The 27766-nt window shown below is 49.3% G+C and overlaps 1 protein-coding gene across 1 annotated transcript in view; it reads right to left on the bottom strand.

The window, feature by feature from the left end:
• LOC144178181 (DC-STAMP domain-containing protein 2) overlaps nucleotides 1-27766 on the bottom strand; it is a 131193-nt gene that overhangs the window by 54100 nt on the left and 49327 nt on the right. The window contains exons 6-8 of the mRNA XM_077705812.1: nucleotides 24557-24754; nucleotides 10174-10251; nucleotides 8793-9006 (exon numbers count right to left, since the gene is read on the bottom strand). Of these exons, the coding sequence (XP_077561938.1) occupies nucleotides 8793-9006; nucleotides 10174-10251; nucleotides 24557-24754 (490 nt within the window). The remainder of the gene's footprint in view (nucleotides 1-8792; nucleotides 9007-10173; nucleotides 10252-24556; nucleotides 24755-27766) is intronic.

Here is a 27766-nt window from a genome sequence, read left to right as displayed (position 1 = left end):
GAAAAAACGACACAGGCGATACTCATACAATTTAGTTACTGGCAAAATGTTACGGTCTACAAAAACTTTGGTTCTGGTTTGCAAACGAGGAACGTTTTCAACTATGCGTAAGAAGCTCTTCCGTAGGACGTGCAGTTTGTGTAGGTTTTCTTGGATCGTGGTGCGTCAGACTAAGTGACAGTATTTGAGGCGAAAATAAAGTAAATACTGATAGATTAGGATCATCACACTCGGTGATTAGAGCCTCACATTTCCGGTGAACGATGCCTATGATCTGCGATAGTTTGGTAACAAGATACGTTATGTGGTCGTCCCAGGACAGTTTTTGCTTTATTATAACGCCTAATGTATTAATCGATGGCACTATTTCTAAGGGGATACGTTGAAAACATATATATCTTGTTAATTGAAAACATATATATCTTGTTAATGTGACTTTCTTGCTTCTTCCTCTAAAGATGACGACTTTCGTTTTTGAGCTATTTATCTGTAATGCGTTCTTTCGTGTCCATTCTTCAAGTTTGTATAGTGCGCCATTTTCTCGTTCTGTCAACTCGGCTATATTATCTCCAGCTATAAATATGCTAGTGTCGTCAACATAACTTACAATTTTTGCACAATGACATTACTGAACACGTTGGAAATAAATGGGCCCAAAATGCTGCAATGTGGGACGCCATAGTGAGCAGGTCGTGTATCAGATAACAATTCATTCACAACAATTGCCTGCCTGCGGAATTCAAGATAAAATTTTACAAGTGCAGAGGCATGACCACGAAATCCACAACGGTCTAACTTTGGGAGCAGCAGCTCATGTTTTATGAGGTCAAATGACTTGATAGAGTCCACACAGGTGCCAATAACTATTTCGTTCTTGTCAAGCTCCTTTAAAATATATCATTTTTGTTCCAGTAATGTAAGTTCTGTGGAACAGTCTTTTCTTAAACCAAACTGCTAACCTCTAATATGGGAATGCTTTGATTCAAAGTTCACAAAGTGCCTAAGAATAACTTTTCAAACAACTTTGAAAATATGGGTAGTATAAGTATGGGTCTACAATTTCCTAATTTATTTCGATTACCCTACTGAAACGGGGCTCAGGATGGCTTCTGTCCTTAGTAGCCACCTGTCTACTTTGCCTTGTACTATAAGGTTATTGGAACGCAGCCCACACTACGACGCAAGTGTAGCCTATCACATCTTTGCTATGCCCAAGGACGCGGGTTCGATTCCCGGCCGTGGCGGCCGCTTCTCTGATGGAGCGAAAAGCGAAAACGCCCGTGTGTTCGAGATTTCGGCGCACAGTAAAGATCCCCAGGTAGTCAGAACTCATCCGGAACCCCTCACTACGGCGCGCCTCATCACCTGTGTAGCGTCAGTGCGTTAAAATTCATAAACAACCAATCAACTCTATCACAACTTGCTGTATGTAAACTACCTAAAGCACTAGTCACTATATTGAATTTTCCTAAGACACATCCAATACCGAAGTCCCGAACCTTATGTTAAGGTTCGGGACTTCGAGCCTTAGCGCGCGCAGTTCCCTGGAAAAAAAGTTGCGTGTGATTCTTGATTCGCACAAAGTGCATATGCTTTCGTACGCATGCGTTGCTGAATCTTTCGCTGGAGTCAGCTCAAAAATTAAAGTTAATGTGAGCTAATGCAAGGCGTATTAGCGTAAGGTAATGAACATTAAATGCACAAAGCTTTACGAGTTGAGCAGCGTACTGCCAATCTAAAAGTGCTTTTTTATACAAAACCGATTCCTTGAAATGGGAGGTCAAGTCGTTCTGAATTTTGATAAGTGGATTCTTTTAAGAGCACCACTTAAATTAACTACCCGCGCTCAAGACTAGTAGGGACACCAAAGCTCACGCTGAGCTTTTGCAAAATATGTAGCTGAGGGACATTTTTGGCTCACCAACTCGATGACGACGGAGGGACGGCGTTTTTTAAAGGCCGCGTTCACTGAACGTGCCACACATGCGGTAACAACCGCACAAGAAGTCGTCGCGTTCCTCCCTTGTTTCCTCACCGCTGTCGTCCTGATCATAATTGATTTTTTTTAGTAACCTCGCTTCCCTTTTTATTTCCTCGTGCTATTCCCGTCTTCTACATTTTTAAGGCGAAACTAAATTTCAATGACATCAAGAAAAAAACAATATACAGAGTGCTCGAGCGCCTACTTCTACAGCGCTCGAAAAGCTATTTGGGCGGCTCTGTAGAGTTTCGAAAGCCTACCTAATCCATTGTCTGACCCCAGGAGAGCGACGATTTACGATCCTTAGGCAACACTTAGCCGGAATAGAGTAACTCAAGTCCGCAAGTGGTCCTTTTATGTCCAAAGTGCGTCGTCTTTAAAGGAAAAATAGTATATTTGGTTGTTGATGGAGAAATACTTATTGCTGCTTCTAATCGCTACAACGAACGACTTGCGTCCGTCTACCGCACAGCGGCCTCGTCTCGACAAGATGCAATAAACTTCGCTGAAATTAAAACAAGCCTTGTAGAAAAGGGGATGCTTAGAGCGATAAAGACCCGGTGCAGACGACCGTCTATTTTCTTTGCGGGTCGCGCGGTTGTCTCGCTCCTCTTCGTCGGGATTCCACCGCTTAGACAAGAACACGCACACGAACTCGCTCTCCCCAAAGCTCCCGCTCGCACGTGCAGGATCGACGTCTTAATATATTCAGGAGTCGTCCTTAGCGCACGGCGGACGAAGAAAACTAGGCCGGGCATCAAGTTCGCGCTTAACCCAAGCCCATATTACATGGCATCAAATGTTGGTCAAACGTCGGGTTGGCTGCCACGCAGCCATTTCGAGGGGCCGATGGAACTTTGCAACCCCTAAAACAAGCAGATCTGTAACTTTTCTCTGAAGAGACGCACCGCGGGGCTGCCAACCGAGGCATGACAATGAAGTTGCATGGGGAAAAATCCCCTTAAACAAACTTTTGGGGTCAGCTGGTTGCGATGGTTTCAACATGCCAACTGCAATTTACACAATAACAGTAACGTGATTGGGTCGAGTCATTCTGGAGCAGCTTTTGGAGCAGCCAAAAGTAGGTTTTAGAGCAGAAAAACTGGCTTTTGGAGTAGCCAGAACGATCATTAAGATTTGAGAAATATTGCTATAAGGGGAGGAAAACAACCGAGGGGAGCGTTGCGCTGCTGAGCACGAGGTCGCGGGTTCGATTCCCGGCCGCGGCGGCCGCTTTTCTGATGGAGGCGAAAAGCAACAACGCCCGTGTGTACGAGATTTCGGCGCACGTTAAAGATCCCCAGGTGGTCAAAATTAATCCGGAGCCCTCCACTACGGCGCGCCTCATCGCCTGCGTTGCGTCGGCGCGTTAAACCCTACAATCAATCAATCAATCAACAACCGAGGGGAGCCTTCGGCACCTGGGCACACAGAAATGTTTGAACAAGTAAAAGGCTTATGGTGCAGAAGACTTATACTTATAATCACTGTTAACAGATGTCTGTTAACAGTGATTATGAAATGCCTCAGGACAAGCACCGAAAAAGTTTGTGCGAGTGTGTACATTCACTACATGAGCCAACAGCTCATGAAGGAACTTGACTTCTTATTTTAAAAAATTACTATCGGGGTAGCATGCGGTTCGGTAGGCTACAGAACTTTTCATAAAACCATAATGAACGAAACAGTCACATAATGTGGACAGTTTGATGTACATGAAAACATTAGGACATTTTGAAGCAAAAACGACTGCATGGCAATAAAACACAACATAACTAGATCCACTGAAAACGCCTTCGAACCTGTTCAAGTAAGCAGAATATGTAATGAAACAAAATAGACACTTGTGTTAAACCCATGTTTCTCTGGATAAGTATGCATAAAAGTAGAACTATCGTGACAGGTCCAAAGATGTTTTTTGTACCATTTTTCCCATTGCTGCCGCCATTCCTGCTTTACCCTTAGCGAGAAGAGACTGTCCACTTTCGACATAACTGAAGCTCTTGGACTTTATGCCATGGCTAACTAAATGCTCCAGATTCTCCAGCATTTTTTTTTTTTTGCGGTCTCCATTTCTCTTTGGAGCCTGTCTCGGCCATCGTGACTAGGACCAGTCTTGGCTGGGTGTAGGCACTGCTCTTAGCTACCTGAGCTTCTTCAGCTGCAATGAGCTCTTGGTAGTTTTTGCTCGGCGTTTGTACTGCTCCCGAAATCTCTGGTGTCACACTGAAACGACTGGCATCTCCTTCAAAGCGCTTGGAGATTGAAACGCTGTACCTGATGCCGTGAAATGTAGACGGATCTGATTCAACATGTTCAAGCTGCAGGAGCGTGTACCCATCCATCAAAGTAAAGACTTCGCAGGGTTGGATCACTTGCGGCCGCCTGGTAGCTAGCACCCTAAAATGAGCGCAAGAGGACTCCTCTTCCCTCAACTGTGGGCTTAAGAAGCGCAGGCCCTGCAAAGTGACGTTGAACGGCAGCCATGACAGAAGGTACTCAGCGCATTTTATGCAAAAGCTTCTAGCACCCAACCTAAATGTCTTATCTCCGGGCTTCCAAGACGAAATTGCACGCTCTGTGCCCTCTGCGACTTCTACTCTCGCTTTCCGATTTGCAGGGGACTAAGTTTTTCGAGCGGTGAGACTCTGTCTTCATGAAAGGTCCAACCAGCTTGTGGATGAGGGCCACGATCTCATCATAGAGTAGGTGGACCAACAGATCACTTTGAAACAGACCAAAAGTCACTGAGAACTTCGACCACATTCTTCACTTAAGAGTAGCTTTGCAAAGAAAGTTTTATAAAAAAATGCTTTCCTTAAGCACTCCTGTAGCTGTCCTCCGGAACGACATGTTGAATCAGACAAGGTCACTTTCCTCAAAGCCGGACACTGTAAATGAACCAGCTTATAGCCGGTCCCACAGTAAGCCATCTTGAACTTTTGTCCCCTTTCCCTTTTTCCGCCAGCTACACTTTCAATTCCCTCTCCATCTTGACCCGTCGGAGCTAGTCACGTGAACTCCTACCAAGCTTTGTTGCAAACAAGATAGTAAGATATTCCCTCCACTTCCACTCCTCCCATCAGAGCCCGCCACATCGAGGAAGCCTGGCGAAATGAAGCTTCGGCGCAAGATTGGCGCAGATTGCTTGAAATGTAGCAGGATTTACCTTTTGGCGCTATTAGGTGCAATTGGCGGAGATGTCACATCACTGCAATAACATTGCCTCAGGCATGACGGCGCTTAGCAAATCGGTATCGTTACCGTTTTGCTAAGCGTCTGAAGAGTGGCTCTCTTACACCACACCGATAGCCAAGCTCAGCTGGTCAAGCATGGCAGAATACGTTGCCAAAACACCAAGCCATGGCTGTAACTTGACTGCCAACGAAGAAGTGGGACGATTTTGGGCGCAGACATAGGCGGGAAATTCAAGGGGGAAAATCCTGAAAGACGGTTAGGCTGAGCAAACCACGAAATATCGCGTAACAGCAGCATAAATTCCTGCTCCTAATACGTTGCCTCAATACCCCTGTGCTACTCGCGGGTATGCCACATTTTGCTAGACTCCAGATTACACAAACAAACAATATTTAGAGTACGGGCACACATTTTTTAAAGCAAAGCTTTATAGCTCTACCAGCCAACGGTTCTTTCGTGGCGTGCGGGACAACAAACTCCCAACGCGATGAAGGCGGCGGCGGGGGGAGCGAGCGGAGGGTTTCACTCACGGAGCAGATTGTAGATGGCGCGCCGAACTAACCCAGCGTAAGGTCCCTAAAATTACTAAGGTAGCGCCAACTGCTCCCTCCTTCTCCGCTGCCCTCCTCTTTTTTCTCTCCCCTCACCCGCGGCGCCGCGGTCCTTTAACTCCGCGGCGTGGCCGCCATTTTTGTTGGCTTCCTCAGAGCAGACGCCCTCGGAACGCTTCGGGCCGCTCGCTGCAGTTTTTCGTGCAGTTTGCTCTTGTTTTCGCGCCGCAATCGCTCTTTGGTAGCATTAATAGTATTTCTAGAGCCCCGTTTTACCAACACGCATTAAGTGAGGCTGTTTTGTTGTATATTTTTGTCTAGAAGGGGATATTTGCGGGGTGGATGCCGCGGGCGCATTCGGACAGCGCGGTGTTTGTTTACGTGTGCGGCACGATAGAAGAATACCATCATGGTGTGCGGCATGCTCAGAATAGTTCGTGAACGCGAAAGGATCGAACGTGGACGTTTAAAACTGCTCTGTTACATAGTATTTCTAGAGCCCCGTATTACCAACACGCTCTAAGTGAGGCTGTTTTGTTGTATATTTTTGTGTAGAAGGGGATATTTGCGGAATGGATGCCGCTGGCGCATACGGACAGCGCGGCGTTTGTTTACGTGTGCGGCAAGCTCAGGATAGTTCGTGAACGCGAAAGGATCGAACGTGGACGTTTCAAATTGCTCTGTTACAGTAATTCCGTTCTTGCATTTGCGTGATTAAGTTTACGTGGTCGTGCAAGCGCTGCACAGAGGGCTTGCGCATGGTTCACGGTGACTGGTTCGCGGCAGTTCGAGCGCTGCGCTCGCTTTTTTGCGTTCGCGTTTTTTGCGTTAGTTGTAGATCATTAGGCAGCGCTCAGTATGCGTCCCGCATTAGCTACTGACATTCATGCCACCTTTATTCCGTGCACTTTCCGGTGCTTTGACGCTGCAGATGTCACTTTCACGTCGTTATAGGCTGCTGTCAAGGTCAAAGTTCTCGTTGGCCTCGCCCAAGACGGCTGTACTTTTGGCAGTGCGTCCGTGGCATAGCAATGTTCGTGCGATTGGCGTTCACAATTACTTCGAGTAAGGCCCTGTCGGGCATATCTGGAACAGGCTCGCGCAAAGAACGCGCAGTTAAAAAGTGCGCTCAGCTTACAATTATAACTGTAGTGCCCAGTTCTATAATAACTACCGTATTCCAAGGCCAGAAGCGCGCTAACAAGCGCAATTGTGAATCCTTTTTATGCTGTACAGCTAACATTGATTCATGTGTGGGCTTTGATAAGTTACAGCTTGCTACAGCCGAGCTGGCCGCGACTGCACTGACCTTATTCGAGCAGCCGAAGGCACAACAACTCGGCATCGCGAAGCTACATAAAGTGACGCCGACGCAACACTTGTTTGAAACGAGCAGCTGACTCTTCGGTTGTTATCGGTTGTTACACGCTGGCGGCTTCGATAAGGCCTGCTCCGAGGCAGCTGAGCGGCGAATTTAAATGGACAGTGGCGGCGAAGAAAAGAAAAAACAAACAACGCGGGGACGAGGTACTACGTCACTGGCCGTTCGCCAATGGCGCGCGGCGTTCGCCGGCGAAAAAGAAAACGAAGGAGGAAAGGAGCGCGGGCGAGGGCGAAAGGCGGCGAGATCTAAAGATGGCGCTACCTTAGTAATTTCAGAGACCTTATCCCAGCGTTCCCCGCGCGGAACAGCGTGCTTGCCGACGGCGGCGTCGGTGGTACGGCTTTGTCGTCTGCTTTAGCGACGGTTCGTTTTGGGCCTGTTTTAGCGCAGCTTGGCGTCCATTGCGCGCTGCCTTTGCACGGCTTGATTAACTTGTTCGACAGTACCTCTGGGGTAACCCGCACCCGACCGAATTAAGTGGTCGTACGGCAAACATACGTTAAGGATTGGTTTGCAGGGCCGGAAAATAAAATGTACAAACCACATACAGACATCTGGCCACCAAAGAAGCGCTACCTTTTGCGCACGGCTTGCCATGAATGGGACTCCGTTTTCTAAATTGGTGAATACCAATTCGGTTGTGTATTAGAGGTATGTATTACAAAAGGCGAAAGTAGCTACTGGTTCTGTTAAATAGCGATTATAAAAGTTCCTTAAGCTTCCTCGCAATTCTCAAACTTACTAAACTAACTAGTTTAAATTGGTGTAAATGGAAATCACTAAGCTCACGTGCTAGAGCGGTGGCAGCCACCGCTCTAGCCCGGCCGCGTGGCCGACGCTGCTGATGCGGTTGGCACGCCGCCCCTGCGAATTCCAGGTAACGGGTGGCAGTCTCTGGTTTCACTCTTTGTAGAGCCACTTGTGTGAATTCAAGAGACGTCGCGTGGGCAATTGTTGTGGCTGTCGTTTAAAGCTTTGCTTTCCAACCACGTTCACAGCATGGATTAGAGCCAATTTTTTTCTTAAAGCGATCACCCTATAACACTTTGCCATACTAACAGCACCAGCTTTCTGGTATGCGCCACAGTTTAGGAGCTTATACCTAGTGTCACGCTTTGAGGTCCTACGACGTCAACTGATATCTGAAGCTTGGTGTACAATAAAAACACTGAGCAGTTTTTAAAACAGGTGCCGGTTTGTTAAGCCTAACGTCTTATATGCTTCTCATCCGTTAATGTTTGGTAACCTTTACGTCAAGCCTTGCGACATGCCAAGCAACTTCATGCTCATTGTACGTCGACCAGCTGGTTCTTAATGACGACGTTAGACTTCAAAGCGTGACGTTAGGCCTAACGTCCCCCGTATTTATACAGCGCGCACACTCAGTATCAGCTACTACCGGGAAAGTATACGGGTAAAACCATGTTTTCGTTATTGAACCCAGAGCTTTAGGAACTATGAGTTTCATAGCCGAGACAGGATTTACTCCATTTACCTTTCGTTCATTAAAATTATTTCAGGAATAACAAAATTACGCCTTCGTAAAGCAATCTGTCTTTGCAATTAGCCAACACAGCAATTGAAGGCGTATAATCTATTGGCAATTTCTTTTTTATGTACTGGTGCATTCACTACAACCCGTTCCCATAGTTTCGTTTTCGGCGCTTGCAGCACTCACGCGTATGCGACGTAGAGAAAAGCGAGCAGGACGCCGTTGCTGAGGAGGCGGAAGAGCGCGGCGAACACGGAGATGCGTCCCTGCAGCTCTCGCAGCACGTGGCGGCGCACCTCGCCGGGAGTGCGGCTGTACTCGAGAGTGTAGTTGTACTGGTGCGTCACCGTGATGTTCACGTAGAAGGCGATGTACGCACGCTCGAGGAAGCTGCGCATCGCTGCAATGCGCCGGGTGCAAAGAGGTCGGCCGCCAGCGGACACTCGGGGCGAACACCAGCACACAAGTAAAAAGCTCGAGCACTTCCTGGGGGTTCCGAATGCCCAACCATAAATGTCCGTATAATTGAACACCCGAGACGCTTTGGCCCTGCCCCGAGTTCCTTACCGATGATCGTCCTTTTACCGCCAGAGACGATCCGCCTTCACCTTACGGTTTCGAATGTCTTCGATCTGTCTCCTACGCGTTGCGCCTCTGCTCGTTCCTGCCGCCTCGTACTTGAAGAGTTAACGATCATGGTGGATTGCGCTGCCTGTCTGTTCGCTCACTCGGCCGCGTTCTTCGGCTCCCTCCATTCATCTGCGGTGCACTGGCGCGGACGCGTTACTCCCGAGTTTGAGCGCGTGCCTCGCGCTATGTAACGCTTCAAAGACGCCTGCTGGGAGCCGTTCTGCTGTTACAGACGTCGAAGCCAACGCCGACGTCGGATTTTGAGCCCAATTTAAAACCCAAAGGCGGATATGGTGGGCCTAACCACTACAGCCCTTAGCCAAGCCGGCCGGCAGCCATTCCGCTGACGGCCAGTTGAGGTACTTGCTACACGTTTTCATAACCGCAGCGCCACACAGGTCCAACTCTGCGCTGGCTGGGAATGCCTTAGCTGCTCCTTAGGCTCCTTTTGAGAAAGTGTGGCGCATCTCGTGACGTAGGGAAAACTGGGGAGGCAACTGCCATCTTTAATTGCTGCTTTCTAAACAAACAAACCCCGTTTGTCGCCGAACAAGAGCTGAAAGAGCAACGAGAGAGGAGGCTCTTTCAGCTAAAGCAAAAAATTAGACGGCCTTTAGCGCCCCTTTTACGCCAGCGCACCATCTATATTGAAACAACTACAAGTTCATCATTTGCGTGCATGTGCAAATACCGCCTGCTTTCAGGCCCTGAGACGTCTGGCGTCGAGCGCGGCAAATGGACGCCAGCGCGGAGTTTAGTCGCTCGGACGTGTGTATATTCGGCACTCTGTTAAAGGGACAAAATTAACCATGTGCATTGTAAGTATGCAATTCACTTAACAAGAAATTAATGCCGAAAATTATTATTAGGATACGCACCACGGTTCGGTCTTCGTGCGGTTATGCATCGCGCATGTGTGTGAACGCTGTTTCCTTACCTCTCTCGATTCTGTCAACCACTTGCACCTTGACGAAGTCAATTATGATGGCCGGAATTGCGCAGAGAACGGTGATGACTGAAAAGGCCCCCGAAAAAACATGGGCAGCAATTATTGGTCAGTATTAAGCACACCGTTCTTCTGTTCACGCACCGCATTTCAATTCGGCAAACCCGCTGGAAAATTTCACGGCAGCATTAAAGGGACACTGAAGTGATTTGTAAACATTGCGGGATTACTAGCGCAAATTGTAGTTCGGAGTCCGTAGGCATTGTTTCGACCACTCTGGCCGCGTTTACGCGAATTTATTTAGTAGAAAAATCAATTCGAAAATGCTGTCCTCCTCTCTTTACGCTCGCCCATTTTCTGTGGCGTTTTCGTGTGACGTCACCAGGAGATGAGCTGGAAAATGGCTGCGCTACTGCACGGTTCGCCGACCAGCCGACCTACCGATCGAGTCAGTCGGCCCAGCGTTTCGTCCGCCGGCCGCCGACGGGTCGTCGCTATTCGCTCGCTCAATTGAAACTAAGCCACAACACCTTTGTGAATGAAAGAATGTGCCTTTCCTTACTTTGTTAGTTTGTACACTGTGTCAAACTCAGAGTTCGCTCCACAAAAGCGCTGCACAAGTGCACATGCGACGCTTCGCTGACTTTACGCTAGTAGGAAAATCTAAGGCCAATTGAAGGCGGGAGAAGAGTCAGCGAACTCAATATAGGTACTAAGAAAATAAAATCACCTGAAACTTTTACCGTACAGCGCAGAACTAGGGAGCAGGAAGCACTTTTTGCGCTGGGTAAACAAGCACAGCGGTCAGCAGCACGACCGCACATCTGCGAACGATTTTCCGTCAAAGAAATGCAATTGCTAGACGTGAGATATTGTGGAAGTTTGGGGGCACTTACTGCAGGAGTGATATACAACAAATAGTCACATAAAGTAGTTAAAATGCTTAAAATAAATAAAAGTGTAAACTGGTCATACATTATAAACCTTCTATATCCGTACCCGCCAGCGCCGGCTCGTGGCCTAGCGGTTTGAGGCGCTGGAATTTGTTTTGAAAGTCGCAAGTTCGAATCCCCGCGGGTACATGCATTTTTTTTTGTAAGTTGATTTTTTCGTATGCGGCCGATGCTTTCTGAACTGAGTTCACCATTTTTGGGCCGTAACGTTCACTGCTCCACGAGCAAGATCGCAGAACGCGCGCATACTGACAATGACGCGCTAGCGAGTTCTCGTTGGCGTGCTGTTGCCACAAGCACCGACTGCTTGCGGGCAGTGGTCCCAGGCCTGAATCAGCACACCCTTGGCCTGGTGCGAACTAGCTTTTTACGAACAGACATGAGTGAGGCAAGCTCCGAATATGCGGGAAAAGCGCATGGCATTTGAGAGTCTGCGGTGACGCGGAGGGCGTTCAATCCACTGCGTAGGCCTCGTCTAGTGATTTCTACGATTCCAAGCCGCCCTGGGAGGTTTATCTTAGACATTTGACAGCCGACAACATGGCAGAAGCGCGGTACGGCGATAATTGAGAAATCAAGAATGCCCATCCAACAACGCCATCAGATGTCAAGCATATTGTTTTACAGAACCAAAACCGAAACCGAAACTTTTGATTGCTAACCTTGGGCATCGTCCAATCACGGTGCCCCCCCTCCTGACGTCACAGCCTTTAGTTGGTGCGGCAGCCGCAAACCGCGCATAGTAGTTTTTCTTCTTTCACGCTTTGTAAAATAATTACCGATTTGTCAACCGGATAAACGATGAAAAGTGTGCTAATTTGAGCCAGTCTACACAGTGCAAGCAAAAACGGGAGCTTGGCAAATTCACTTCAGTGTCCCTTTAAACGCATGTTTTCAAATGTTTATATTTACTCTGTATCTAAAAAAAAACCTGGCCTTGACCCAATATATTTAAAGGAGTACTGACACGAAATTTCAAAGCTGAGATAACTATGTAAAACGCTTCCTTTTTATCAGGAAATATCTCCCATCAAGTTTCAACAGCAACCGTTCAGCGGAACATATTTGAAATCCATTTTAATCTGCGCCCGCACGAGAAAGCCCAGAGCGGGCCGACGTGACATCATCTGCTACATGCCCCAAACTGCCGACGTCGGGGCTCCCGTGACGAAGCCGACGCGCTGGCTGTGGTTGGCGCGCGCTGCTCGGGCGTGTGTACACGTCATGGTTTTGTGACTGACGTCATGCTGCCCGGGCCTGTGGGGACGGCGAAGACGTCGGCCGGTCTGGGCGCGCGCGTGCGCTCGCTCGCTCGCGCTTCCAGAGAGGCAGCGATACGGCAAGAATGGTGACGCCATGTGATACATCCTGTCATGGCGGCCGCTCGGCGTTTTTTTGTCGAAACCGAAACTGGCACGAATAAACGACGCCGTAAATGAATGTTTACGCTGCGCTCGACCGTCTAATCCGTCATTCTATGATTAGTGGGCTGGTAGGCACGCATAGCAGCGAAAAAAACGTAACATGAAAATTTCGTGTCAGTACTCCTTTAAGGACCAACAGGTTCAATCTAGTTTCAGAGATTTAATCTAGTTCCAAACTTCAGCCATTCTATTTACATCGCAGACAAATAGCACTCGCGTAGAGCATGATTCTTTCGCACATTTACCCTCGTTGCGGCATTTCCTGGGTAAAGCCACCATGTTGCCCGCTCTCTATTCGGCTTCCGGGTTGGCCCAGGGCTTATGGCGGCGCCTTCGCCATTTCGCAAAACGACGACCGCACAAGGCGCAAACACACTTGACGCTGTCACGACGCCCTTCAGCAGAACCGTCTCAAACCTGATGTAGCCAGAACACACCCAAAGAGCACGTGTGCGCTCTGTGCTTGCGGATCACTTCCCAGTGCCTTATATTCGCGTGCTGCGGAAAATCGCATTACTAGCTCCGGAGCCGGAACAAAACTTCGTTACGCCTCACGAACGGATCTCGTAAGGACATACGGGAAGCATTCGTATTTCGGCTACACGTCGCTTAAAATTGCACTCAGCATGTGTTCTTTTTACCGCGGCCTAGCGACCATCTGAAAGCTCGCTGGTAACTTTATAAGATAAACAGACAGTGCACAAATATAGGCGAGAACCTACCATTCAGCCTATAATAGGCTGTGAAATACTAGAAGAGCTGGATGAGTACAACTTCATATTTAGGACAAGATGTCACTGTCAGTGCTGGTCCCCACAACGAGAAATAAATCTGGCGAACAATTACTTCTGCATTCGGCAAACACCCGCAACCAACGAACGGTAGGCAACCCTTGCCACTCAGAAGTATGGCATATAGTAGTTACAGCGTACTCCCGCTGGTGACTTACGGGCCGTAAGCCTTACTAAGCAGCTCGAAAGCAAGGTGAGCCCAGTGATCAGTGGGAAGAAGGACGATGGAAACTTAAGAGGATGGGGGTCAGGAGACGAGCGCCCTGGATGAGGGAACAAACTAAGGCGCGTGACGCGGAGGACTGACGACTGCCAAGGTGACGGAGTGGCTGTAAAGCGAGAGACAAGATGTGCGGGAAGAACTGGATGGGCAGATTGAACAAGAAAACTCGAGGACTAAGAATTTGTTCGGAGTGATCAGGATAGGAGTCGTTTAGTCTCTGGCTTCGTAGGAAAATGGGCGTAAACAGGCTGATGACAACACAAAAGTGGCACATCCTTGCTATCTTTTTTTTCTGCAGGGCTATACGCTCACCGGTTTTTTTTTTAAACTGAGGCATGCTGCGTTGGGCTTTGGGCAACTCTGTGCACATTTACAGTGAACAACGATGCTTTGACAAAACACGAATACCAGACAAAACTGTTGTTGTCCCCTTCTTTTATTCTTGCTACAGGCGTTTTTTGCGGCTGCAAAAAACGTACTTGCAGGGAGATGCCAGGGGCAGTGAATGACGGAGAATTAAAGTTATGCGGCAGAGAGAGAGAGAGAACGATCTTTTATGAAGTCCGGCGATGTTAGGCGGACTAAAATGGCTAGCTTGCTACGCCAGATGATGACGTGATAAAGATGACGAGGGAGATGTTGAAAAAGTTGAAGCGTAAACAGACGTTGAGTTATTTACAGAGACTAGTCTAGACCTGTTCGTTGCATGTACGCGGCCAGAAATTTTGCAGCCCGTAAAGCACGCTAGAGACATGCCCACGGACCTAAAACGTCCTTCAGTTGAATGTCCACGGAAAGAAATAGTCCCCAAGACACTTCAAAGGGCACCCTTTGTCCACTAAATCGAGCACATTCACAGAGCAGGCGCTGCAGGTATTCTCGAACTTTTCAGTGTGGGCAGAGTGGCAACGTAGTTCGGGATGTTCAACTTTTTTTAAGCGCAGTGAGTTCCGTTATATGCATTCCGGAAAGAATGCAATAAAATAAATAATTTGTTTAATACGGGCGCAGTGGTCGCACTTAAATGAAACGAGGAAAATCAAGGTCGTTAATTTCGTTAGCATTCCCTTTGCTGACACAAGGGGAAATAAAACTGCCATTGCGATCAAGCTACCAAACAGTGAGCCGGCATCGCACCAACGTTTAAGAGTGTCACGTTCGAGACGCCATCTTGTCGTGTGTTAAGCAGCACACAAATGAACACAAGCACCCGCCGCCACAGATCTGCGTGAGCGCTGTTTTACGTCTGAACGAAACTATATCAGCGCAATATTAAAGGCCAATAGGGCATCGAGAGCTAACAGGTAAAAGGGGAAAAAAGCAATCAATAGCCAGGTCACGTCCCACAACGCTCTCGCCTCAGCTGCCGGACTGCCGCCTGCAGCTCGCTTTTCCGTTTCTTCGGCTGAACACAGAGGGCCCACAATTGCCCAATTTCCGAAGCCGCTCGGGCGCATAATAAGTTTCGGGGCTTAATTCTTTGTTCTCGCCCTACTTCGTATGACCGATACTGCACCTCCAAGAATAATAAGTGGGCACGTATACGCCAACGCGATATTTAATAAGCGAGTCAATAAGTATAACCGGGCTATTTCCGGCAAACATGCCTAGGGAATTACGGAGCGGCTTAGGTAGGCTTCGCGTGGTCCAAACCAAACAAAGATCCAGCTTGTTTCGTTTTTTTTAATTTTCTTCTTGCGCGCCTGTCTGTTTTTGTGTTTAATGGGTTCGTTCTGTCCAATATAACTATCAAACGGAGAGAAAAGCGGGCCGAGTTTCCTCGACAACTGAGTCCGGCATGGTGTGCTGACGTACATACCAGCGCCCTGCGAGCACGCCAAGTTTGTTCATGCGGCCAGCTTTTGTGAAGACGGAATGTATCCTTCTCTTCCGTTCATTCATTTTCTCCCACACGCAGTGCAATGGAAAAAAACCTTTGTTTCGAGATTTTTTTTGCACTGTCACGTGCTTGTGGGGGAGTGAGCTAAATAGGCGTTTGAATAAAAGAAGGAAATTTAAATTTCATGAGCCCGCAACGTTTTCTTTCGAGGAACAGTACTTTCATTTTGCACAAGGGCGCGGCGGAACAAGGAATTAATTTTTTTACATAATTGCGATCGAGGTAGTTGGTTGTATTGATTAGTTCATTGATTTGCTGATCCTGCGTGTTAAAATAATACAGATTTTCAGGGAGACGACAGTCTTGCTCACGAGTAAATGTCAAGGGAGAACAAATGGCATTTTAGGAGATTACTTGGTGCTGTAGACAGGCGGTGGGAATAAAATTGCACCGCAGACAAGTGGTGCCCACTGGTGTTAAAAAAGGCCAACTGCAATCAATTTTTTTTTTTCGCCGGAATGTCATCCAAATACGTTTTTTTTTTTTGTGTTCTAAAAATCACCAGAGCGAAGTTCTAATCCCGACACCCACATAGGACAATAACTGCAAGCTTTTAAATTAGCTCTAGCAGACGACGTTTGCACCTGGCGGAGATTGGCCGAAGCAACTTCCGAGTGGTCTGCCGTGGGTCTGCGACGGAGAAGAGGAGCTTGTCCTGTGCAGCTAGCGCTTCTCCGGTGACTTGCACGGCGCTGTGCCGGGCGCAGCGTTGCGTTCGTTGGGGGATTCTCTGTTACGCCGCGCTGTACCTCCTTCGGCATCACACATTTTAAAACTAACCGCATACGTTGGAATACCCGCAATTTGTCAATGCAACAAAAGAAATTAGAAGCCAACAAACTATACGCGCGGTTGCTATGCTTTGGAAGTTGGAAAAACTTTTTATTTGTATAGTTATTTTATAGAAAAACTTTACTTAAAAACTTCTTATGTTTTTACCCATAAAAATTTGCCCGACCACTTATGATTCCTATTGCAGATGTCACACACACACACACACACACACACACACACACACACACACACACACACACACACACACACACACACACACACACACACACACACACACACACACACACACAGAGAGAGAGAGAGAGAGAGAGAGAGAGAGAGAGAGAGAGAAACATTTAATAGAGTAAACAGTGGTGGAGGAAAAAATCTTTTATAAATCCTTGACTACTTGCACTCCCGCGGGCGACATTTGGTATATCTGGGCTGGCCCTAAGCCACCACCCCTTTACGCGTCTCCTAAAGCTGGACGACCTAAATTGAGTTGTTCTACGCACAGGTATAAAAATTTGTGCTATCTTTTCTTCCCTCGCTAAGCGAACTAAAAAATCAGCCTTGCGCGCGGTAACGCACATATCCGCACAAAGATCAGCCGTCGTCTTCGCGAAGTGCCTACGCTAACGAAACTACTCATCTGCTAAGTGATAAATTACTATATCTTTAAATCTAGAAATAAAGTACCTACTTTTTAGTTTAACTGAAAGTAAAATACTTCCCACTGCACATGTCCTTGGTGAAAGTAGCAAACCGTGGCAGATAGGTTACTTTGGATGTTTCAGTGCCTCATCTCTCAAAAAGGCGGTTCCAAACCAATCACACAATTCCATCCTTGGTGTGCAGCGAGGTGACAGTTGCTGGACAAATATTCACAAAGCTGTCTGCACATAAATGCACAGCAAGAACAGCTTGCGAATTGATTTTAATCGCCGCCCGTGCGCGGTTCGTTCCCGTCAAAAATGGCGCAGCCTGCACTAGTGGTGCAAGGCTGGAGAAGCGGCAGAGCTGGCGGCCCGTCTCCCTTCGACGGACACCCGGCTGTTGCACGTCACACGGATTTCCGAACTTGCCGCTGAAAGTTCTTCATGGGTGGCAGGCCCCGGCCGTTTAGTACGCAGCCTTTCATCTCTCCCAATGTGGACGCGTTAGCACACGCTGCGGTAACTGGCTTTGAAAACATGTGTTCCCCCTTCAGGCACGAACGCACGTGAACTTTCAGTATACTGCACCATAACCATCCCACACTAATAAAGGAGCCATGAAGAGAAAACACAAGTTTGGTTCATTCAAAAGATTGTCTCGTTAGAATCATACTGACACCACTTTTAACGTAAACTTCGCTCAAATAAGCTACATAATTAGGAAAAACGGGAATGGTCATGCGACCCACCAGCTCATTTCCCGCAACAGAACCTATGTCGTCACATGGGCTAAGCTCTGCGATTGGCGGAGGCTGGCAGAAGCAGACGCAAATTAGGTAGAGCTTACAAACTAGACGAACGAGCGATTTGCGCTTAAATTTAGGGCACATTCTTTACAAAGCAATAAGAATGATGGGACAAACAGTGGAAGTTACGAAAGCACATGTAAACATAGAAGTACTGATGCGTTCTGCTGTTCGTACTGCGCACAGCATGCTTGGTTTAGCTGCACAGCACTACGGGGCTTGGGGTTGTCTCAGACGACACTGGCCGATTGACGCAAGCAACGGTGTCTTACGTGACCCCATTTGTCGAGCGAGCACTGTTTCAGGGAACGAATATTTTCTCCCAGAACAAAAACAAGCCAGGTTTAAATGCGGGCAAAAACAAACCAAACGCTTGCCACGGTATGGTGGCGCCATCTAGGTTACGGAACGTAAAGAAACGCGGGAACAAACCAACACCGCTGTACAGGGTGGAGACAACCTTTGAACGGTCCCGTGCCGCCGCAATTGGGCCAACGGGCTCAACGCGTTATTCTTTTCGTTTCCCACGAGACCTAGCAACGCGAAACAGACAATATGATTCAAACTTCTTCAGTAAACCGCGTTGCGGCGATAATTTTAGCGCGGTTTTGACACAATGACTTGCTTCGGCGGCGAGCGAGCAACCGAAAATGGCGGCGCCAGCGTATACGTGTCTCTACCCTGTACGGCGGATGCGTGAATGAAGGTACTCTAGGCTGCAGAGCGGTCGGTTCCTGTGATGTCATTTGGGACCACGAAAACGCACGATTGAGCGGGAAAATCAAAATTTTAACCTAAATTGTTTAATTTCTCAGTGAATAAAGCAACGTTTGTATCCGGACAAGCGCTGGGGGCACTATAAAACACGAAATCTTTCGAATAAAACCAACTTGCATTTTCTCTTCATGGCTCCTTTAAAGACGATAGTCTTTCTTGGGCTACTTAAACCCAGAAATTTCGGTCTGTCCGTCTGTCTGTGACTCGATTCAGCCACCCGGCCAAAGCAAAACAATGCCTGCGCAATAGTCTTATATAGTCACAGCTAAATCTACCCGTCTATGTCCAGTGTAATGTTCATACTTGTCAACATTATTGAAGAAGAACAAGAAATTACGCAAATATGAGACAACAAATCAATACAGGAGTGATATTTGCAGTGTTCCTTTATACAAAAATCAAACAGGCTTGACTTTTCGGAAATTAAATACTTCATCAACTGCAGAGAAAGAATTCACTCCGCCGTCGCCTGCTGTCGACCGCGCCACTATAGCTTTTGGCGCCATTTTAAGAAATCAACCGGCAACAGTTACGCAAGGTTCCACTAGATAGGTTCCACGTTCTGCTTGCAACGCACGTGGAGTAGGTAAACGCGGTTCAATAAACGTTGAAGTAGGGCGCCTCGATTAACGCGCGTCTTCGCCGTACGGCAGCGTTCGCATCGAGACACCCGGTTTGGAGCAGAGGAACGCGGGAAATTTAAAATTATTTAAGCAAACCTTTGGCGTCTTTACCTTGGGAGGAGCGCGACGCAAGAGGAACAACATGAGAGGCGAGCGGGAAAGCGAAGGGAGGCATTTACTTCGCAAAGGCCGATAAAGACTATCGTCCTTTGACGGCATTTGCAACGAAAGGAGCACATATGCGGCCAATTTTTTCTCTCCCCAACTGCCCTTCGTGCTGTGCTCTTGCCACCGTGTCGCACTCCATCTGGGCATGTCCTAATAATACTTTCCCCTCCATAGAATGTGAAGAGCAGAGGGAGGGGACGCTGGGCAGCTCGGATACAGGGATCCAAATCTCTTTGGTGAACCGCGCCACCACTGTCGCCGTCAGGCCCATGCCAGCGGTCACTCCGCCCTCTTAACGGTATTTTACAGCAAAGCTTTTCTCTCCCCTCACGTGAGCTGGCTAGGAGAACAGCACGCGAGAGATTGCTTCACGAACGGCGGGCACAGTGTTCTCGAAGGTCGAGCTGGCCGATGCCGGGCGCTCCTCGCGAGGTTCACGCTCACGTGGCTCGGTATTTTTCTTGGCATTTCTTGCGAGCTCCTCAAGTGGCGCAAGCCCGCGCGCCAACCTAGACGACGCCGGGCGCTCCTCACGGGGCGCACGATCGCGTGAGCGCGGCTGGGCTCAGTTTGAACTAGAAGCTTGAACAGCTCGGCGGTTAGAATAACGGATTTATAGCCAAGCTGCCGGCCAACCAAAGCTGCTTATCGGTATCATACGAGCAAGCAGCTTTGTAAATATGGACCTGCTTTTTTCCCTCGCGATGCCAAGGATCGCTAAGGTATTCGCTAAGGTATTCGCTAAGGATCGCTAAGGTATTCTAAGGCAACGATAACTGCCGACTGTTTGCTTCATCTCGGTTGATAGCACCGCGATGTTATAATTGCGCCTAACTCCATTAGCCTTGGTAGTTCTTTGGAGATAACAGTGCAAAACGCGACGCTGCCACGCGCATTTGGAGGCTGCTGCATGAGGCCGCCGGCACCAGTGCGCCAGCTACCGTTTCATCACCTACGTCGCGGTCGGCCGCCGGTAACGTCGCCTTTTCTTCCAGATTCGGTTCCAAAAGCGCCAATCTTTACGAGCGGTTTGCGTCGCCTGCGTTCCTCTATGAAACAGCTTTTAGATGCGACGCATCTCTTGCTCTGAGGCATGTCCCTCCTGCGTCGGCGTCGGCGGCGTCCGCACGCCACCTGCGCATGCACGACTCTCCTCCGCTCTTCTCTCCGACAGCTGTGCGCAACACTCTCACTCCGTCTCATTATCATAAACAACAGCTGCGTGCGCGCGCTTCGCTCGCTTCGCTCCGCTTCCGTCGCGCAAGTGCGCGCAAGTGCGCGCATGCGCGACTCTTCTCCTCCGCTGTCTCCTCTCCTTCAGGCGCTGTGACTATAAAGCGGGTATAGCGTGCTGCGGTGGTTCAGTCAGCGCTCGCTCTCGTTCGACTCCGCGTGACTTGCTTGACGACTTCCTGCTTGGCTTGATTCTTCCGATGAAGACGTGATGGAAGCGACAGTCCCTTCAGCGAGTGGACTGACGCAATCCAATATCAGCGTCAGTCCAAACGCTCCCCCCTGATGCGTCGCATCACATCAGGGTTCCCTCGCGGGAATATGGGCGTAATTTTCCAGTTAGCACTCTTTTAGTGTGTACTATTAAATGACATTTTTACGTTGGCGAACTTTTAGCTGGCCTTTAATCTGCAGCAGCACGTGGAGGGAATTTCAAATTTCTGCTCAGAGTAAACTAACCTAATTCTGGTTTTATGCAAGTCGAAACTGGTGGTTCTCCGGTAGGCGAAAAGAATCCTTTAGGGCCAGCAAAGTTTGGGCCAGTCATGAATTTTAAGCCCACTCAAGTTGCCTGCTCAAAACCTTTTTTTCCTCTAGATATCCATCCTCATCACCGCCACCACCACCACCAGCAGCAGCAGCTTATTGAAGTCCAGTGCAGGACCACTCTCTTTGACCCCCGACCGCTTCAGCCCTCCATAGAGGTTGCATAGAGGCGTTACTCCTATGGGATTCATTTCTCGTGCCGGAAATTAAGCTTCATCTGTTTTTCGCTGCTTCGGCCTCACCTAACCAGCAGCCCACGTCGGTTTCGCCTAGGAGCGATGCTTGTGCCGTCCTGATTCTTGCGAACTATATAAGAAACAGGGTCTGCGGCCTACGAAATCGCTTTAAAGGACACTGCGTCAATGAGAGGCGGTGTAAGAGTCTGCAGTTTACCTCGAATTACCCAGCGCTTCCGTACTACTACTCTGATTCCGAAAATTTGAGGTGTTTAACGTACCAAGGCTACTCCCGGAATACGAAGAGCGCCGTGGTGGAGGGCTTCCAATTAATTTTGACCACCTGCGTATCTTTAACGTGCGCCGAAATATCGACACAGGGGCGTTTTCGCTATTCGCATCCATCAGAAAAGCGGCCGCCGTGCCCGTGAATCAAACCCGTGTCCTTGGGCTCAGCAGCACAACGCCAATGAGCTACCATGGCGGGGTCTGCTCTGATACCGAGGGTATAGATATAGGATCACGTGACATTCGGTGCTGTCAGAGCCGCCTATGGCTCGCAAAAACTGCGCGTGCACAGTTCACGTACGTCCAGATAGTGTAACGCAGGACAGCACTAGCTGCTTTATTGCGCAAACAGCGTGCCTAAAAATGCACTGTCGCGAACAATAAGTCTATATCTCACGCAAGAGGTGGACTAAAGGCCTTGCAGTGCGACGAAACAAACGAACACTCACTGCCGAGACAATCGCTTCGCGGCCCGTCTTATCTTTGCACCTGCAGGTCCCTTGTTGGCAGAAGTCTATGCGCTCTTCGCAAGAAAGACAAATGATGGTGCCTCGGCAACGCATGCGGCGCGCTTTTTTTAAAGCGATCAAAGCGACTCGCTGAATCTGCTTTTACTACAGCACGGGTAGCTCTTGGCTCGGGGGCGCGTTGAATGTGCAGCCCAGGTCACCGGCGCCCTCCAAGCGCTGGTCATCACTCGTCGTTGACCCAACAAATCCCGAATAAAGTTTCCTCTCTCTCTCATCAGCCGTTTCTTCAATTTGTCACGCGTTCTTTTCGGTGTTATCATTCAGAACGAGCTACCCTGAGGGACTCTAGCGTAAACCCCTCACTGAAGTAAGACTTCAATGAGGCCTGGCCGTTCATGACTGCTCTTATCGCACAAAAGTGTTTGAACTGAAGAGGTAAGAGGTATCTTTGTGGGTGGGCGTGTGTTTTTCCTTCACGAATGCTGGGAGCGGTAGCAGAGATCACCGGCGTCAGCATGGTATTGGCGGTGAGATGTTTGTGTGGCGCCCCCTGGCTCTGACGTCGGCTTAGGGACTCGCACCGCTGTCGTCTGCTACACTCCGCTTGTGATTGTGAGGGGCAGCAGTGCCTGTGCTGGAAATGCGAGAATTCCTCAGCCGACGTCACGGAGGCGCGCTTCGCAGCGCCGCCCGTGGTAGCGCTCACCGCCAATAGCCCGGGCAGCGCCAATTTTATAGACGGCAGTCTTTCTTGGGCTACTTAAACGCAAAAATGTCTGTCTGTCTGTGTGTGACTAGTTCCAGCCACCCAGCCAAAGTGAAAATAAAGCTGCGCAATAGTGTTACATACCCACAGCCAAATCTAAACGGCTAAGTTTGGTGTCAGTGCTCATACTTGTCAACATTATTAAACAAGAACAAGACATTGCGCAAATATAAGGCAGAAAATCAAGACATAAGTGCTGTTTACACTGTTTCTTTATAAAAATGTATGGATGCTTGATTTTTGCGAAATGAGGTACTACATCCATCGCAGAAAAAAATCCACTCCGTCGCCTGCTGTCGCCCGCGCCACTATTGCTTCTGGCGGCATGTTAAGAAATCGAGCGGCAACAGTTACGAAAAGCTCCACTAGATACGTTCCACGTTCTCCTTGGAACGCACGTGGAGCAGGGCAACGTGGTTCTATAAACATTGAAGTAGGGCGTTTGATTCACGCGCGTCTCTTCCGTGCGGCAACGTTGGCATCGAGAAACCCGGCCTAGAGCAGTGAAACACGGTAAATTTCAATTGACTTGAGCAAACCCCTAGCGTGTTTACCTTGGGAGGAGCGCGACGCAAGAGGAACGCCATGATAGGTGAGCGGGAAAGCAAAAAAAAAGGCATTTGCTAGGCAAATCTAGACGAAAGACTATTGTCTTTTGTCAACATTTGCAACGCAGCAGATACGCGGCCATTTTTCTTTCTTATGCTATATATTCTACAGGTTTAAATTGTGGCTCCCGGTGTTGCGCGTGCGCACGTTCCAAATTAATGCTAGCACGGGATCAACTAAGACAGGCTTCGTTAGGAGCCGGTTCCGGCTTGTTGTAGTTCCCATGTAGCCATAATTACCGGCTCGTTGTTAGCGACATAGGTGAAAAGAAGAAGCAAAAATTACTAACGTCTGTTTAGCACGTCACGGAGTCCAGCGTCAACGCGGCATGCAGACTCCACCTGGGCAGCAGTGGCCACGAATTGTACTGCTCGCCCAGGCGGTTCCAAAAAAATTTGGATAAAAAATACATATCAGAGAATTGTCGTATAATGTGCAGATTACCTTATGGAATAACGTCTTCGTTGCGCTTTTCCTTTCCGCGTTATTCTTCCCTTCGGCGCTACAGGGCTCGAACTGACCCGCGCGACAACAACATACGCTGTAAATATTTTCCACGCTCGACATCTGGTGTTCTTCTTCCAAAAAGCCAATGATTCGTGTGTCCTGAAGCCGATGGCGTAATAGTCGTACAAAACTCCCGCCAAAACAGGCGGCACATCGGTGGCGCTAGATGTTTTCACAGCACGAAAAAGCGTGGACAAAAATTTGGCCCCAAGATCTCTACGATCCCAAGTTTCTATAGCCAAAAAATGATATACGTTGGTATACGTTGGAAGCGCGCCACGTGTACTGGCGAAGCGCCACAATTTGGCCTCCGTCGGCTTCTGAGAGCAGAGACCAGATTAGGTGTAAAACAGGCCGCGTAGCGCATGTTTTAGCAGATCGCGCATTTTTTGTTTGGTGGCCCGGTCGGTGTTCTGGAATTAGGTGCTTTAGGGGCGGTGACGCATCGAAGCACCCTCACGTGATATCATGCATACTTTCGCTCACAACAGCACATGACTGCATGGCTACCCGCCTTATCGTTGGCTGTACGCGTCTCCGAAGGCCTGGTGCAAAACGCGTGTCGATGGGAAGATCACCTTAGGGATACCGGGCACGTCTGGGCGTCCAGAGCGTTCCCACTGAATGTATACTCTTCACTTCCGCGGTATAGAGAGCGAGGCGAGAAAAAGCGCGCCCGGCCACCTTTGGCGACGTGGCAGATGTACTCGACCAGCTGGACGGGCGAGCAGAGCCACTCGAGCAGGTCGGGCATCATGTCGAGGCAGTCCCTGTGCGCGTCAGCCAGGGGCTTGCGGCACTTCTCATACGGCTCGCCCATGCGCCGGTTGCACACGTTCACCAGGTTGTACAGCCACTGGATGGCGCGCCGGATCGCCGCGACTGCGCACGCGCAAAGAACGGTGCGCGCAATCAGGATGCTTCTCCTCCTCGAAGAGTTATCGGCCGGCATGTCAGCAGACGTTCCGAGGGCTGGGGAGAAAGCTACCGTATTTACCCGATTCTAACGCACACTTTTTTTTCCGAAAAAATAGGCCGAAAAATCGCATGCGCTTTAGAATCGGATACAAAACCGAAACTGCCGAAACAGCGGAAATTTTGTCCCACCCATCGCCATCGCCATCTCAAGGTGGCGCCAAAGCTTTTAGCAACGATTTTTCAGACGCAGCAAGCCTAGGCGCCCAGGCTTTTCTATCGAAGTTCACACAAATCGTCAAATCGTTTCACTTGCGCGCTTGATAACAGCAATGGCAGCAGCGGCTCCCACGCGTTCAAAACGAGCGGTCGGCTGAAGCGTGCACCTCTGGAGAAGCTCTCGGAATGGGCGTGCGAGGCGTGGGCACGATCCCATAGACCATGGTTGAAGTTGAACGTTCGTTCAGAAGTGTGCATCACGAACGCGCTTGAAGACACTGAGGCCGAGATGTTGTGGTCAGCGGAGAGCGACGAGGAGAGAGATGAGTGAGATTACTTCGGGAAATAAATCGCCCATTTCTCTCGCATTCGTTTGTCTGGGTCACAAAGGCCCGTGCGCGTTACAATCGGAGGTGCAAGTTTTTTCGTTTTTTTTTTTTTTTTTTTTTTTTTGCCAGGAAAGTCGGGTGCGCGTTATAATCGGGGGCGCGTTAGAATCGGGTAAATATGGTACTTTCTGTGGTCCGGCACGAGCTTTTCTGCGCGAGTGCTACTGGAGGCGACAAAACACCTCCTCGATGTAACCGCCTGCAGCCGACATCCGCTCGCTGCGCTACGCCGTACGATTCGGGTGCTGGGCCACGGCCACTCGTTGGAAAAGGCGAGCAGCCGTGGCTGGGCACTGCCTACGGGAATTGCTGGCCCTGAAGAAGCGTCAGCCACTGAGGTCCATTTCAGGCTGCTGTCGGCCTCATGAAGTACTAACCTCGTGAGGTTGGTTGCCCACCCCTGCCGGTGAATTTTCACTGGAGGGTCCCCATTAGTGACCACCCCGTGGTTCATCACTCGGTAGTCGCAAGTAACGGGGCACCGATGACCCATGGGTGGGGCAATAGGTGACTAGCGGGTGGCTAGCGGGTGACTGGAGAGACGCCATCAGAGCCACTAGTGAACGCTGTTCAGAACTTGCCGAGAACACTGTCGTAGTTGCAGTGCTGCCGCAGTGGGACAGCGAGTTGCAATTATATCTTAATTTTTGGATAGCCAGAGAAATACAACACCGACAACCAAATTAAATAACGGGAGCGTCACCTGGCAAGGGAGGCCGAAACGCAGCGGAGCAAGCATAAACGCGTTCAATTTTCAGGGGGACGGATGCTTAGCGAGATGAACATTTGTTCGTATCAATGCAGCGCATACAACACACTCCTGGGTATTGTGGAACTAATACCGTGGGGACCCGCTTTCTTTCTCTCTCTCTCTCTCTCTCTCTCTCTCTCTCTCTCTCTCTCTCTCTCTCTCTCTCTCTCGTCTCTCTCTCTCTCTCTCTCTCTCTCTCTCTCTCTCTCTCTCTCTCTCTCTCTCTCTCCTCTCTCTCTCTCTCTCTCTCTCTGTCACGAATGCACGAATGTATGCCGAAACGTCAGCTGCCCTTGGTCAGCGTTACCTTAGCTCCAATGCCAGCCAACTTCTTGGCTTGCCGCCCGCGAAAGGTTTCAATTGATTGTGGGGTATAACACCGAAGCTACACCTGGGATACGAAAGAGAGAGAGATGGATGGACGGGCAGACGGACGGACGGACGGACGGACCGATCGATCAGGCAAGCAGGGAGCAGGCAGGGCAGGTAGACAGACAGACAGACAGACAGACAGACAGACAGACAGACAGACAGACAGATAGCGCACACTAGAGTCACTAAATTAGTGACACTAGCGCACACAACACTTGCTCCTCGGCAGTCACGGAACGAAAGCTCCTTAAAAGTCGTCGCAAAGGGGGTCGGACTGCACAGCCAATGCACAGTACTTTAGAGAAACGAAAACACGCTCGAAATTCCTCCTCCGCTAAAGAAAAGGGATCTGTCAGTATAGATGTATGCCTGCTACGGCGACCATGAGCAACGAACCACGCCGCAGCAGCCGCCACCATGAGCGTAACGAGTCCAACTCGGCTGTGCAATATCAATCCCGAGTTTTCTCCGAGTTCTCGCGTCAATCAAGCACAACCCAGCCCATTCGTGGGCGTGGCGTAGCGGCCGAATCCCTACCCAACCATGGCGTCCACTTCACCGGTGGGGTGTCGTCGCAACCACGAAGTCACTTGCATGTGATGCTCCAGTAACGAAGCTTAGCAGCAAACAGGAAACAAACGAAGTCCCCAGGCCACCGTATAAGTCAAATGCTGCCACAGTCGAGGGGGTGTTCGGTCTAAACGCAGAGTTCGCTCTAGTCCGAACGATAGCAGCGGCCAAGACGACAAGATTTTCCCACGGCAGCCGTCTTCATACACAGTGTAAACACAACCGACGACAGATGACATGACTTCAGCGTCTAAAACTCACTCGTCAATGCTCAAACACGCTTATGACGCGCTACATTGGGGTGATTTCTGATACTACGCCCCTCCGTCCGCACGTAAACAAAGCCAGTCACGGTTTGAAAGAGTCGGGAGAGGGCGCGTTCCTTGCGCTACAGTGAACTCCTTCGCTTACTTGGTTTGGGCTTGCGCTGAGCTGCACTGGAGACACCCTCAAACCACGTAGCAAACACAATTCAGTGAAAGAACAGAACACCGGGAAAATCGGAGTCGCCCTTCTCCGCTTTTAGAGGGCGGAGCTTTGAGAGACGGCTGCAGCCAGGCCCGATCTTTGAAAGAAATACCGGGATTATCTACTTTACGCAAGGCAGTGTATATTCCAACTCGATTCTATACGGCACTGCACGGGCTGTTCGCCACGCAGTTCTTTTTCAACGAGGGC

Source organism: Haemaphysalis longicornis, unplaced genomic scaffold (genome assembly GCF_048455015.1).
Source record: "Haemaphysalis longicornis isolate Haplotype H1 unplaced genomic scaffold, Haemaphysalis longicornis Haplotype H1 scaffold_4, whole genome shotgun sequence".
Lineage (NCBI taxonomy): Eukaryota > Metazoa > Arthropoda > Arachnida > Ixodida > Ixodidae > Haemaphysalis > Haemaphysalis longicornis.
Note: the sequence above shows the minus strand (reverse complement) of the source record. Positions and strands in the feature narration are given on the sequence as shown.